The 15,563-nt window shown below is 36.9% G+C and overlaps 1 protein-coding gene across 1 annotated transcript in view; it reads right to left on the bottom strand.

Annotated features, from left to right (window-relative positions):
* GLCCI1 (glucocorticoid induced 1) overlaps window positions 1–15,563 on the bottom strand; it is a gene marked incomplete at its 5' end in the record, with an annotated part of 146,710 nt that overhangs the window by 81,231 nt on the left and 49,916 nt on the right. The window contains one exon of the mRNA XM_011974738.1: window positions 8,972–9,058. Coding sequence (XP_011830128.1) covers window positions 8,972–9,058 — 87 coding nt within the window. The remainder of the gene's footprint in view (window positions 1–8,971; window positions 9,059–15,563) is intronic.

The following is a 15,563-nucleotide window of genomic DNA, read 5'->3' as shown; positions in this document are numbered from 1 at the left end:
CCTTTCTCTCTGGCTGCCCTTAACATTTTTTCCTTCATTTCAACTTTGGTGAATCTGACAATTATGTGTCTTGGAGTTGCTCTTCTTGAGGAGTATCTTTGTGGCTTTTCTGTATTTCCTGAATTTGAATGTTGGCTTGCCTTGCTAGGTTGGGGAAATCCTCCTGCATAATATCCTGCAGAGTGTTTTCCAACTTGGTTCCATTCTCCCTGTCATTTTCAGGTACACCAATCAGATATAGATCTGGTCTTTTCACATAGTATTATATTTCTTGGAGGCTCTGTTCGTTTCTTTTTACTCTTTTTTCTCTAAACTTCTCTTCTCGCTTCATTTCATTCATTTGATCTTCAGTCACTGATACCCTTTCTTCCAGTTGATCTAATTGGCTACTGAAGCTTGTGCATTTATCACGTAGTTCTCGTGCCATGGTTTTTAGCTCCATCAGGTCATTTAAGGTCTTCTCTACACTGGTTATTCTAGGTAGCCATTCGTCTAATCTTTTTTCAAGATTTTTAGCTTCTTTGCAATGGGCTCAAACTTCCTCCTTTAGCTTGGAGACGTATGATTGTCTGAAGCTTTCTTCTCTCAACTCGTCAAAGTCATTCTCTGTCCAGCTTTATTCTGTTGCTGGTGAGGAGCTGTGTTCCTTTGGAGGGGGAGAGGTGGTCTGATTTTTAGAATTTTCAGCTTTTCTGCTCTGTTTTTTCCCCATCTTTGTGGTTTTATCTACCTTTGGTCTTTGATGATGGTGATGTACAGATGCAGTTTTGGTGTGGATGTCCTTTCTGTTAGTTTTCCTTCTAATAGTCAGGACCCTCAGCTGCAGCTCTGTTGGAGTTTGCTTGAGGTCCACTCCAGACCCTGTTTGCCTGGGTATCAGCAGCGGAGGCTGCAGAACAGCGAATACTGCTGAACAGCAAATGTTGCTGCCTGATCACTTCTCTGGAAGCTCCATCTCAGAGGGGTACCCGGCCGTGTGTGGTGTCAGTCTGCCCCTACTGGGGGGTGCCTCCCAGTTAGGCTACTGGGGGGGGGGTCAGGGACCCACATGAGGAGGCAGTCTGTCCATTCTCGGATCTCAAACTCCATCCTGGGAAAACCACTGCTCTCTTCAAAGCTGTCAGGGACATTTAAGTCTGCAGAGGTTTCTGCTGCCTTTTGTTCGGCTATGCCCTGCCCCCAGAGGTGGAGTCTACAGAGGCAGTCAGGTCTCCTTGAGCTGCGGTGGGCTTCACCCAGTTTGAGCTTCCCAGTCACTTTGTTTACCCACTCAAGCCTCAGCAATGGCAGGCGCCCCTCCCCTAGCCTCGCTGCCACCTTGCAGTTCAATCTCAGACTGCTATGCTAGCAATGAGCGAGGCTCCATGGGCACGGGATCCTCTAAGCCAGGCGTGGGATATACTCTCCTGGTGTGCCATTTGCTAAGACCGTTGAAAACGCACAGTATTAGGGTGGGAGTGACCTGATTTTCCAGGTGCCGTCCGTCACAGCTTGCGCTTCCCAGGAAAGGGAATTCCCTGACTCCTTGCGCTTCCCAGGTGAGGTGATACCTCGCCCTGCTTCAGGTCACGCTCAGTGGGCTACACCCACTGTCCTGCACCCACTGTCCGACAAGCCCCAGTGAGATGAACCTGGCACCTCAGCTGGAAATGCAGAAATCATCTGTCTTCTGCTTCATTCATGCTGGGAGCTGTAGACTGGAGCTATTCCTATTCGGCCATCTTGGAATCGCGCTGGTACTACGTGTTCCTTAAACGTTTGGTAGAATTCAGCAGTGAAGCCATTGGGTCCCAGGCTTTTCTTTACTGGGAGACTTTTTAATCTGGGTTCAATCTCTTTACTTGTTATTGGTCTGTTTGGGCTTTGGATTTCTTCATGAGTCTGTCTTGGTAGGTTATACGTGTCTGGGAATTTATTCATTTCTTATAGATATTCCAATTTATTGGCATATAGTTGCTCAAAGTAGCCACTAACGATCTTCTGAATTTCTGTGGTATCAGCTGTAAAGTCTTCTTTTTCACCTCTTGATTTATTTGGGTATTCTTTTTTTTCTTGGTTATCTTGGCTAAATGTTTGTCAATTTTATCTTTTCAAAAAACTAACTTTTAATTTCAATGATCTTTGTAGTGCTTTCTTCATTTCAAATCCATTTTATTTCAGCTCTGATCTTTATTATTTCTTTTCTTATACTAATTTTCAGTTTGATTTGCTCTTGCTTTTGCTGCGTCTTAAGATGCATTGTTAGGTTATTTATTTGAAGTTTTTCTTCTTTTTTGATGTAGGCACTTAGAGCTATAAATTTCCCTCTTAGTGCTCTTTTTGCTATATCCCATAGATTTTGGTATGTTGTGTTTCCATTATCATTTGTTTCAAGAAGTTTTTCAATTTCCTCCTTCATTTCTTCATTGACTCACTGGTCATTTAGGAGCCTATTGTTTAATTTCCATGTGCCTGTAGAGTTTCCAAAATTCTCCCTGTTATTGATTTGTAGTTTTATTCCACTGTGGTCAGAGTGGATTCCTGGTATTATTTCAATTTTTTTTGAATGTTTTAAGATATCTTTTATGACCTAATATGTGGTCTGTCTTTGAGAATGATCCATGTGATGAGGAGGAAAATTTGTGTTCTGAGGCTGTTGGATGAAATGTTCTGTAAATATCTATTAGGTCCATTTGTTCTACAGTGCAGATTAAGCCCAATGTTTCCTTGTTGATTTTCTGTCTAGGAGATCTAACACTGAAAGTAGGGTGTTGAAGTCTCCAGCTATTATTGTACTGGGGTCTATCTTCCTTTTTAGTTCTAATAATATTTGCTTTATATATCTGGGTGCTCCAGTGTTGGGTACATATATACTTACAATCATTATATCCTCTTGCTGAATTGGCCCCTTTATAATGACCTTGTCTTTTCTTACAGTTTTTGACTCTAAATCTATTTTGCCTGATACAAGCATAGCAACTCCTGCTCTTTTTTGGTTTCCACTGGCATGGCATATCTTTCCATCCTTTTAGTTTTAGTCTACGTTTATCTTTATAGGTGAAGTGTGTTTCTTGTAGACAATAGATCATTGGGTCTCTTTTTTCTTTTTTTCATCCATTCAGCCACTCAATATCTTTTGTTTGGAGAGTTTAGTCCATTTACATTCCATTTTATTACAGATAAGTATGAACTTACTCCTGCCATTTTATTATTTGTTTTTTTGGTCTTCACTTCCTTCCTTCTTTCCACCCTTCTTGTCTTCCTTTTGGTCATTTTTTTCTGGTGGTATGCTTTCTTCTTTTATTTTTGAGACAGGGCTTCACTCTGTTACCCAGGCAGGAGTACAGTGGTGTGATCTTGACTCACTGCAACCTCCACCTCCCAGGCTCAAGAGATTCTTGTGCCTCAGCCTCCCCAGTAGCTGGGACTACAGGTGTGTGCCACCACACTCGGCTAATTTTTGTATTTTTAGTAGAGACAGAGTTTCACTATGTTGGCCAGGCTGATATCAAACTCCTGACCTCAAGGGATCTGCTTGTCTTGGCCTCCCAAGATGCTGGGCTTACAGGCGTGAGTTTCCTCAAAATAGCTACTTTGAATTCTCTCTTAAAGGTTATATGTCTCTATTTCTCTAGGACTGGTCCCTGGTGCCTGGTTCATCTGGTGAGGTCATGTTTTCCTGGATGGTGCTAATTATTGTAGATGTTCCTCAGTGTCTGGGCATTGAAGAGTTAGGTATTTATTGTAGTCTTCACAGTCTGGGCTTATTTGTGCCTGCCCTTCTTGGGAAGGCTTTCCAAGTATTCAGAGAAACTTGGGCCCCAAGCCCAAAAAAACTGTGTTTTTTGCAGATTTGTAGAGGTATAACTACCACCTTGGAGGTCTTGAAAAAGATCTGGGAGAATTCTTGATTACCAGACAAAGACTGTTGTTCTCTTCCTTTACTTTCTCCTCAGCAAACAGGGGGTGTCTGTCTGTCTGTCTGTCTGTCTCTCTCTCTCTTTAAAGTTTGCCAATAAAAAGTTCTGACTGCTGCAATGGGCGATTCTCCCCTGGCTAAGGTTAGTCCAAATGCTCCCTCCATGCACAGGCACTGGCTGAGGCCAGTATGACTTTATTCTTCACTGTGGTACGACAGTACTGAGTTCAGTGTAAAGTTCCCCAATCGCTGTGTTCTTCTTCCTCAAAGTGCACAGATTCTCTCTGTGCTCCACACAATTGCTGCCAGGGGATGGAGGAGTAACATCAGCAATTCAAGACTGTCTCTCCTGGCCTACTCAATGCCTCTTTTGGTGCTATGAACTTAAAACTCGGTACTGTGATTGCTCACCTGATTTTAGGTTCCTGTGAATGGTGTTTTTCTCTGTTCAGATAGTTGTTAAAATTTGGTACTTCAGTGAGGGGTGGGAGGGATGAACGGTGTAGGCTTCTATTCCTGTGTCACAACTTTGTTTGTTTACTTATTCTTCCTTTCCTGCTTTGTGATATTTTTTAGTATGCTATTTTAATTCCTCTTTTTTTTAATTTAAATTTTGATATTTTTTAGTATGCTATTTTAATTCCTCTTTTTTTTAATTTAAATTTTTGGAGTTATCTTCTTAATAACTTAGCAACTGCTCTAGGGATTATGTGTCTTAATTTATCACAATCTACATCACAATAATACTTAATTTCAGTCAAATAGAAACTACAATATACGTCCTTTTCCTAACTCTTCCTTTGTGCTATTATTAGATATATATTTCATGTACATCCTATAAATCCAACAAAACAATGTTGAAAACTCCTTTATATTTACCACATATTTACTATTCCCAGCACTCTTCAATTGTTCCTATGGATACAAATTATTATCTAGTGTTACTTCCTTTCAGTCTGAAGATTTGCTTTAGAATTTCTTATAACACAGTCTGATAGGGAGAAATTATCTCAAGTTTTACCTGGGAATGCCATTTTTTCACCTTCACTTTGGAAGACTAGTTTTGCTGGATATTGAATACCTACCTGGTTGACAGTTTTTGGTTTACTTTTTTTCTTTCAGCATTTTGAATGCATCAGGCCTCATGGTCCCCATCACTTCTGATTTTAAAGTCAGCTGTTAAAGCTATTAGTGGTCCCCTATGTCTGATGACTCATTTTCTTTTTCTTATGGTTCCCTTTGTGTTTTCCTAGTTGTGGTTACTTAAACTTCATCAATCTGTAGATTGTTTTTCATCAAATTTGGAAAGTTCTCTGTCAGTATTTCTTTGATTCTTTTTCTCTGCTCTGTCTCTTCTCTCCTTCAATTTTAATCTTTTTTTTCCTTTCCATTCTTCAGAGTATATAAATTCTATTGACATCTTCTAATTCATCGATTCTTCTGCCATCGCAAATCTATTGTCAAGCCCATCTAACATTTTTATATTTAGTGATTGCCTTTTTTAACTCTAGAATTTTGTTTCCTTCTTTTTTAGAATGACTATCTCCTTGTGAAAATACTTTTTTTATTTTTTATTATTTTTGAGACGGCATCTCGCTCTATCACCCAGGGTGGAGTGCAGTGGTGCGATCTCGGCTCACTGCAATCTCTGCCTCCCAGGTTCAAGCAATTCTCCTGCCTCAGTCTCCTGAGTAGCTGGGACTACAGGCGTGTGCCACGGGGTTTCACCGTGTTAGCCAGGATGGCCTCAATCTTCTGACTTCATGATCCACCCACCTTGGCCTCCCAAAGTGCTGGGATTACAGGCGTAAGCCACCATGTCTGGCTTGTGAAAATTCTTTATTCATTGAGTCCTTGTAGTCCTACTTTCCCTTTAATCATTTAATCATGGTTTCCTTTATTTCTTTGATGTCTTTGTCTGCTAAATACATTATAAAAACACATACAGTTTCTATTGACTGCTTTATTTTCCTGAGTATGTGCCATACTTTATTATAAAAACACATACAGTTTCTACTGACTGCTTTATTTTCCTATGTGCCATACTTTTTTGTTTCTTTGTATATCTCAAAACTTTTTGCTGAATGCTGGATATTTCAGATAATATAGCAACTCCAGATTCTGATTTTCTCCCGAGAGTTGTTGTCTACTTGTTGTTTCTTAATGGTCTACAAGTCTGTTTCTCCCACAATGTGTGACTGCTTATGTCTCTATTATTTTTTGCCTGACTTCTTAAGACCTTTTAAAGCAGGTCTCCAGTGTTCACCATAGTGCTTGGCCAAAGACTGTACATTCTGTTCAAACATCTCAAGCCAATAAGGGTTCTATTTCCTACTGATAGGATTTGTTTGTGGACAGAGGACAGCATTTGAAATTCAGGTTTTTTACAAGTCTTCCCTGGTTTTATTTCCAGTAGCCCACTTGAATTTCCTCTGCACCTGTTCCTAGGCTGTTCTGGCCAGGAACACATCAGTGGCCTGGGCCCACTCTGTTCTCTGCTGTGCATGTCCACAGCCTCCAGTCAACCTGGGATATGTGGGGAATTTATCAAGCTCCCACTACTGTCTTACCTCTCAAAACTCTCTATTAAACTCAACTAGTCCATGAGCCTACTGCTGGCCTCAAACTGGACTACAATCTTAGACTAATAAAGTTCTTGGCCCTCTCTCTTTACTTGCCACAAAGATCACCATTTTAACCTACAATGCTCCAAAGCAAGCGATTTCTCTACAACAGTGGAAGCAAAGCTGCTGGTTTTCATCCTGATTGAAATGCTATGCAACAGAGCTAAGGAGAAGGAAAAGGAGAAAAGGAGTAGCACCAGATCACGAATTTGTGCTATTCCTACCCTATGTTCATTAGTTTTCATGAATAAAGCTTCTCTGTTTGTTTGGTAAAGTACTCAAACAGTTATTTTGACAGTTTTGTCCAGCTTTATGGTTGCCTTCTGTGGAAAACAAATGTTCTCACTGAATCAGTCATTCCTTTTTAATAGTGTATGTCATCTATTACTGAAATCCAGTTATCGTTCAATTAAAAATCCAACAAAAGAGTCATTAAAAACTCTTTCATATTTACCCACATATTTACTATTCCCAGCACTCTTCAATTCTTCCTATGGATTCAAATTAATATCTGGCATTACTTCCATTCAGTCTAATGATTAGTAAATCTTGGTGATAACACTAAGATTATATTTAACTCTGAGATAAAAATACAAGTTCACTTTTTTGTTATTCATATGCTATACAGATATGTAGTTACAGTAAGCTAGAGATATTAGACTTAGTTTCATTTATTTTTTGTTGCTGCTGCAGAAAACTGATTTTTTGCATACATGTACGGTAGGCAGAAGGAGCTGAGTAGGTCTCTACACCCATACTATAAAGAAGCTGCTAAAATGTAATACAATCATAAGTAAAATCATGCTAATAAACTATATCTATGCAGTCCAGACACCATAGTATGTAAGGGATACTGATAACCTATAGTATATAAAAATTATACAAAGAGGCCTGGAAACTGGTATATGAAAAAAATTTTGAGAGAAATGTAAATGTTTACTCTGGAGAAAAAAAATGACTTACTGTTGGCCTTTAAAAGACTTAGACTTACTCAATATTGATCCAGAGGACAAAGTCAAAACTAAGTTATCTAATTCTAAGTTCAATATATAAGAGAACATATTTAACAACTTAAAACAATTAAACTGGCTCTTTTTATAAAGTAATGAGTTTCCCTCACTAAGAATGATCATGGCCTGGTGTGGTGGCTCATGCTTGTAGTCCCAGCACGTTGGGAGGCCGAGGTGGGCAGATTGCTTGAGGTCAGGAGTTTGAGACTAGCCTGGCCAATATGGCAAAACCCCGTCTCTACTAAAAATGCAAAAATTAGCTGGGCATGGTGGCACATATCTGTAATCCCAGCTACTTGGGTGGCTGAGGCAGGAGAATCACTTGAACCCGGGAGGCAGAAGCTGCAGTGAGCCAAGACTGTGCCACTGTACTCCAGCCTGGGTGACAGAGTAAGATTCCACCTTGAAACAAAAAAAAAAGAATAACAGAGATTCGACGACCATCTTTTAAGGAGCATTTATGTAGAAGATAGACTAGATGACCTTTCAATTCTAAGTTTCTGTAATTTATAAAAACAAATAGAAAAGAATTTAGATGGATAAAACTATCAGGAAAAATAATCCAAAATATACATAAAGATATGACACCTCAGGTTATTCATAATAAATAAGGAAATGGGTCATAGAAACTAAGTTTCTAAGAAGCATGGATTACTGTTGGGTTCCAAAGGGCAACAATATATTGGATGTCATTAAAAAGCTATTAGATCGCGCCTGTAATCCCAGCACTTTGGGAGGCCGAGGAGGGCGGATCACGAGGTCAGAAGATCACGACCATCCTGGCTATCATGGTGAAACCCCGTCTCTACTAAAAATACAAAAAATTAGCCAGGTGTGGTGGTGGGTGCCTATAGTCCCAGCTACTTGCGAGGCTGAGGCAAGAGAATGGCATGCACCTGGGAGGTGGAGCTTGCAGTAAGCCGAGATGGCGCCACTGCATTCCAGCCTAGGCGACAAAGCAAGACTCTGTCTCAAAAAAAAAAAAAGCTATTAGAAACAGAAAACACTGTCTTACCATTGTACAAAGCTATACAGCCTATAGCTCTGGTTGCTACAACTCAAAAACAAGCAAGCTGAAGAGAGAACAAAAGATAACTAAAATGAACAAGATAGAGAGTATTACATAAAATTAGACTTCACTCTGGAAAGGCTAAAGCTGACTGAGAGCATAACAAATATTTAGAAATGACACAAAATACACAAATAAGGTAAATTTAGACTTGTTCACCAAAATGTAGAATGCAACCTACCTAACTAGAATTTGTACTAACCTTACAAATACCTTAGAATTTATCCTAACCTTACCCTAGAATTTGTCCTAACCTTACTGAAAGAGGTAAGGTTAGGATAAATTTTAAAAGTGTCATTACATTCAGGAAATACTAAGGTAACCTCCTAGGACCAAAACAGGTTACAGACGGAAAACAAAAATAACTTACCTCTTTTAGTTGATCAGCACTCCCCCATGATGCAGAACGCTGATGTGACCTCTTTTCTGCACCCTCTTCTGCCCAACAGCTAGGTGTCTTTAAAAAAAAAAAAAAAAAAAATATATATATATATATATGAAATTTTATCTCTACTTCCTAATCTCAAGCAACTGAAACATATTTCACATTCTTAGTACATACCAGTTAGAGAACTATACTGAAATCCTTTAAATGCTAAGAGTTTCGTGACCCTGTGAAATGTTTAAAATATTCTGCCATATTCTGAATTATATATGCTCAAAGATGTCTCTGAGTCATCTTAATTAAAACGTTTGATATCTTCACATCAATAACATTAATAACTTAATTATAAAATTCAAAGGGAATTGTAAAGATACGTGTATTGGTGTTTTTAAAGAGAACAGCCAAACTAAATATGAAATGGTATTTCCACTAAATTTGATAGAGGTAAAATGAAAGTATCTCAAAAACAGTAGTATTAAGAATGACCTATATTCAAATATTTAGCTAGAGGGCTGACTGTACTACTTTTTCTGTACTTGGGGAAGAGTAAGTATTAGTATTTTTTTTGAAAAATATCAGGCATCTTTATATAAAAAACAAAGTTATTATAAAGGTGAAAAAGATTAAAAATAGTAAAATATAAGCTAAATAAACAGAATATAAACTAAAGTAATACATCTTCTAAAAAACCTGAACTGTATGTCAGAAAACATAATCATTTTTATCTAAAATATGATTTTCATTTATTTAGCCATTAATATATACCTCAAATGTAAGACAAACCACTAAATCCCAAAAAATGCCATACAGTGGTAAGACCATTTAATAGTCGTATTAAAAAATTAAACAATAGGCTGGGCACGGCGGCTCACGCCTGTAATCCCAACATTTCAGAGGCCAAGGCGGGTGGATCACCTGAGGTCAGGAGTTTGAGACCAGCCTGACCAACATGGTGAAACCCCATCTCTAAAAAATTAGTTGGGCCTGGTGGCGGGCGCCTATAATCTCAGCTACTTGGGAGGCTGAGACAGAAGAATCACTTGAACCCGGGAGGCAGAGGCTGCAGTGAGCCAAGATGACACCATTGCACTCCAGCCCAGGCGACAAGAGTGAAACTCCGTCTCAAAAAAAAAAAAAAACAGTATTAAAATATCATCTTTAATATATGAGAAGACTCTTGTGTAATGTAAATTAGAAAGGATTAAAAACCACTACTTAAAGGGCAATGATTGTCACAGTAACTATATACAGCTTTAAAAATTATTTTTCATTACATGCTTTTTCATTACATGCTGAAAAAGGTATCATTTATGTTAAGGCTATACTTGTGACTACATAATATATAAGTTCTTATGAAGAAGTCATCAGTTCTATTTTATACAGTTCAAAATGCTTGTGGAAAACTTTTAAAATAATCACACGTCTTAAAAGTGATGATATTCAAAAACCACTGACAAATGAATGCTAGCTGAATAAATACAAAAATAAATTGCTTGGGCAGTTCACAAGTAAAATGAAGCTGTTAAGTCAATTGACAGAGTAAAATATTTTATTCAATCAGCAAGTCCATGGATAAGAGGTATCAATAGATTAAATAAGTTGCTTATAAAACACTTACTAGAATTTCCTATGTTCCGTCCTAGATGACCTACTCTGAAAATAATTCAGCCTCCAAATAATTGTATCCTTAATAATAAATTTATTCCAAAATTATTCAATTGTTTAGTCACTTTTATTTTGATAATTTATATAGCTTAATGTTTTTACCTGTCTACCAACTGAGCATTACTCTTATCAAAAATGAAAAGATTAAGGATCATAATCTTTATAACTCAAAGTACATTCACAGAAAATGAGTCAAATTTTTAGCATTTTCTATAATTATTCAAAATCAACATTTATAATGTGAATTATGTTCATTTTGTACAGCTCTTTTTTCAAAGGACATTTACATATACTGTATCTCCAACTTACAGATACATTAATAGCCACAAAAATTCTGCAACTGCTTCAATACTGGCAAGCATGTCAATGGCAAAAGGAACTAAATCTGAGTTATCTCACAGATTATCCTCTTTTTTCCTATTATACTTTTCTTAAAAATGAATGTGAAAACCTATTCAATTATTTCAGAGTGTACTATTATTTACACAAAAGAATTACCTACAAAAGAAGTTAGTAGTATATGTACAGTTATGTGAACATAACAATGTTTTGGTCAATGATGGATGGCATACATAACAGTGGTCCCAAAAAATTATAATGAAGCTGAAAAATTCCTATTACCTAGCGATGTCTTGATGATCCTCATCTTGTGTGGGCCTAGGCTAATGTGTATATTTGTCTAAGCTTTTTAAAAAAAGTCTAAAAAGCAAAAAAACAACAAAAACAAAAAAATTAATAAAAGCTTAGAGAGTAAGAATAGTTTGGTATGGTTGTACAATATGTTTGTGTGTGTTTTTTTTTTTTTTTGAGACGGAGTCTCGCTGTGCTCCCAGGCTGGAGTGCAGTGGCCGGATCTCAGCTCACTGCAAGCTCCGCCTCCCGGGTTCACGCCATTCTCCCGCCTCAGCCTCCTGAGTAGCTGAGACTATAGGCGCCCGCCACCACGCCCGGCTAGTTTTTTGTATTTTTAGTAGAGATGGGGTTTCACCATATTAGCCAGGATGGTCTCGATCTCCTGACCTCGTGATCCGCCCGCCTCGGCCTCCCAAAGTGCTGGGATTACAGGCTTGAGCCACCGCGCCCGGCCTATGTTTGTGTTTTAAGCTAAGCGTTATTATGAAAAGATCAAAAAGCTAAAAAAATTAAGTTTATAAAGTAAAAATGTTATGGTAAGCTAAGGTTAACATTATTGAAGGAAGAAAAATATTTGTTATAAACTTAGTGTAACCCAAATGTGCAGTGCTTAGAAAGTCTATAGTAGTTTACGGTAATACCCTAAGCCTTCACATTCACTCATGACTTATTGACCCAATCAGAGTAGGTTCCAGTCCTGCAAACTCCATGCCATAGTATATGCCCTATACAGGTATACCATCTTCTACCTTTATATATTTGTACTGTACCTTTTCTATGTTTAGATATTCAAATACCACTATGTAACAACTGCCTACAGTCTGCAGTACAGTAACATGTTGTATAGTTTTGTAGGCTAGGAGCAATGGGCTATGCTGCATAGCCTGTGTGTAGTAGGCTACACCATCTAGGTTTGTGTAAGTACACCCTATGATGTTTGCACAGCGATGAATGCCTAATGATGCATTTCTCAGAACATATTTCCTTAAGTGAAAATGACTATAGTTTTTAAAAGAGAAAAATGACTGAGTTCTCTCAATCATGTGACTATAGAATGCATATAATTTAAGTATAGTCATCAGAGTCTTAACTTTCCAAAAATATCCCCCAAAGAGTAGTTTTAATTCCATCAATTTAAAAGTATGAAAAATACTCTATTCTACAAATATATTCTATAGATTGCATTGTCCAATACAACAGCTACTAGCCACATGTGCCTATTTAGATTTAAATTAATGAGGACTTAAAAAAACTAAAGTTCCTTAGTCACACTTAGCACATTTTAAAAGCTCAATAACCATCTGTGGCCACTGGCTGTCATATAGGACAACACAGATATGGAACATTCCCAATACTGAAGAAAGTTCAATTAGAGAGTTGTGTTCTATACACTGATCACCGATTTTTAATGAGTTATTTTAGCCAAAACAAAACCAAAAGATGGCTACCAAAATCAAATCTATTTAAAGCTGATGGTTAAGAAGTCACAGAAAGTGAACTAACTTGAATCCAATTTATTAAACCTGTGTATTTGAGAAATGTTTTACCATTTCAATCAGGAAAATAACACAAAGTAGCAAAAGTTCTTTCCTTTCATATCAGTAAGCAGCCCCTTCCAACTGGTCTGTTATTCTGTCTCTTAATCTAGACTAGAATTTTTTAAATAGTGCTACATATAACCATGCCCTTGGTGTTAACAAGAGTAGACAAAAAGGGTACCACAGTCAAATAAATTTAGGAAAAATTGTAATATCATACCATCATTTAAAAGAAATGAAACTTCTGTACACTTGAACAATGCAGAACTAAAACCTACCTGTAAGACTGTTAACAAAAAAAGGTAGTTAAAAAAAAAAAAAAAAAGCCTCTATGTGAAAAGGATACCTATAGGTAGAAGGGGTCCTTTTTTATTCTCACTCCCTGGAAGTCACCAAAGTCCAGACCATGAAATTTCTTTCCAGACTCTAGGGCCATCCTCCCTTCCAACCTGTGTGAGAACCACTTTTTCTCTAAGTAAAATACAAAGAGAACAATCCCACTGCACAGGACTAAGGAGGCTTCAAACTGAATACCATTAGAAAAATTATTTTTGGTAGATCAACCAAGAAGCTTAAATACTGGGTGCTTTTGTTATATATATCTTTATTCACTAACTAGCAAGGGCCAATATGCTTTTTAGTTTTATCAACTTCAAACCAGCTCAAACTAACTCCTAGCAAAAAACATTCTGTGTCAACGTGCAAAAGTCTAAAGCCATTTCAAAAAAAAAAATCCATAAACAAAAACATCTCAAAATTCTTTAATCTTGTTTAAATGTTAAAAAATCTATTTTTATGTGGTTCATCACTGGTCTTAAATTTTATTGTAGCTTATAATCGATTACAGAAATATGAGTACTGACTGCTAATTATTTTATAGTACTTAGAGCAATGATAAACCTAGTAAGAAATGAAATGGAATTAGCTGAAAAATCAATGATACTTAAATTAAGAATTAATTATGACCACAGACTAATCTTAAATTATAAAAAACGTTTAGAATAGGTAATGACAAACCCTTCATTATTTACGAATATTTGTTTTTGTTTACAAAAATTTGTTTTTCTTTTGACTAATAAATAACTTTTAACTTCTTTTAAAACTTTTTAAAAAATATTATTTTGAAAAGTCTATCCTGATGAAGTATTACAAAGCAGCACAAAAGACTGTGGTTCTAGTATAATTATCCTTTGCCTTTCTGGGAACAGTGGTAACCAGATATAGTAAATAGCTGCCTTGGTTAGCAAAGAGTGTAGAAAAAGGCAGAATTCAGCTCAAGCAAAACACTGTGAAAGTTAAGACTGCATTTTTATTTTATGTAAAGTTGGAGGTTTTTGTTTAAGCTTTGGGAACTCAGTAATAGCAGCAGTTATATATTCAAATTTTTTTCATCAAGCTCCAACTCTATGCTAAGTTTTGTGCTCATTATGTTAGACCAGTTTCAAAGTGCAGTCCCCAGATAAGGAGCAGCATCATCACATGTTAGAAAAGCAAATTATCAGGCTCAGCCTCAGACTACTAGATCTGGAACTCTTAGATAAGGCCCAGAAATATACTTCTTACTTTTTAAGCAAGCTTTTCAGATGATTCTGATGGATTCTAAAGTTTGAAAACCAGTGTTAGACTAAAAAATTGAAATCAATAAGATACGGATTCTGCACTCAAGATGTCATGTTGACCATATACCCACTCATTTTTGTTGCTACCTTTGAACATGTTATTGTTTCAAAATCTCTTACATCTGACAGAAAATCAGCAACACAGGTGATTACTACATACCACCAAAAATATTTTTCACACCATTCTAAAAAACACCCACTGAAGTCATAAAAACTAATAGTGCTAAGATGATGACATGAATATCACCAATAGGATAACTAAGTAACGGAGGAGGGAGTGGTTTTCATAAGAATGTAAATACACTCTCCTGCACCTGAACCTATAGATTTGAAGCACCATTTCATATTTGTAAGACAGCAAACACAAAATAACTACTTCTGACTGAATGAATCCTAACCTACCAGGGATTGTTTATTGAATTTTAGAGCCCTCACATGCTCTGGGGTCATTTGTATCATTTCTATGCCATTTCCTACCAGTCCAGACTTAATGTTCATAATTGTATAATCAATAGTTGATACTAGTAATAATGACTTTTCCTGTCCACTTAATTCAATATTATTATATTTAAACCTGGTAACAGTAAAATACTATCTATTCTAATCAAAGGCAACTAATATGTATCAGTGTCTATTATGTCATAGATACTGTGCTAGAAGCTTAACATGGATTATTTCATATAATCCTCATTGCAATAGGCTATGTTAATAATAATAGTTATCCCCCAAAAGCTGTTAGAATTCTAATAGGATGGAAAAGTTTTCCCTTGGTTTATAATGGTTCCTAACAATATGGTATCTCCCATATCAATCATTCACTTATTTATTCATTATACAAAATAGTATACCTTGAGAGGCATATTGCTTTCTCATACCATACCATAAACTATGACCTAATTTTAAACTATGATAACTCTATGATCTTAATTATTTTTTATTTTTTATTTTTTTTGAGATGGAGTCCTTGCTCTGTCACCCAGGCTGGAGTGCAGTGGCGCGATCTCGACTCACAGCAAGCTCTGCCTTCCGGGTTCACGACATTCTCCTGCCTCAGCCTCCCGAATAGCTGGGACTACATGAGTCTGCCACTACATCCGGCTAATTTTTTTTTCTTGTATTTTT

The sequence above is a fragment of the Mandrillus leucophaeus genome, unplaced genomic scaffold (genome assembly GCF_000951045.1).
Source record: "Mandrillus leucophaeus isolate KB7577 unplaced genomic scaffold, Mleu.le_1.0 Scaffold148, whole genome shotgun sequence".
Lineage (NCBI taxonomy): Eukaryota > Metazoa > Chordata > Mammalia > Primates > Cercopithecidae > Mandrillus > Mandrillus leucophaeus.
Note: the sequence above shows the minus strand (reverse complement) of the source record. Positions and strands in the feature narration are given on the sequence as shown.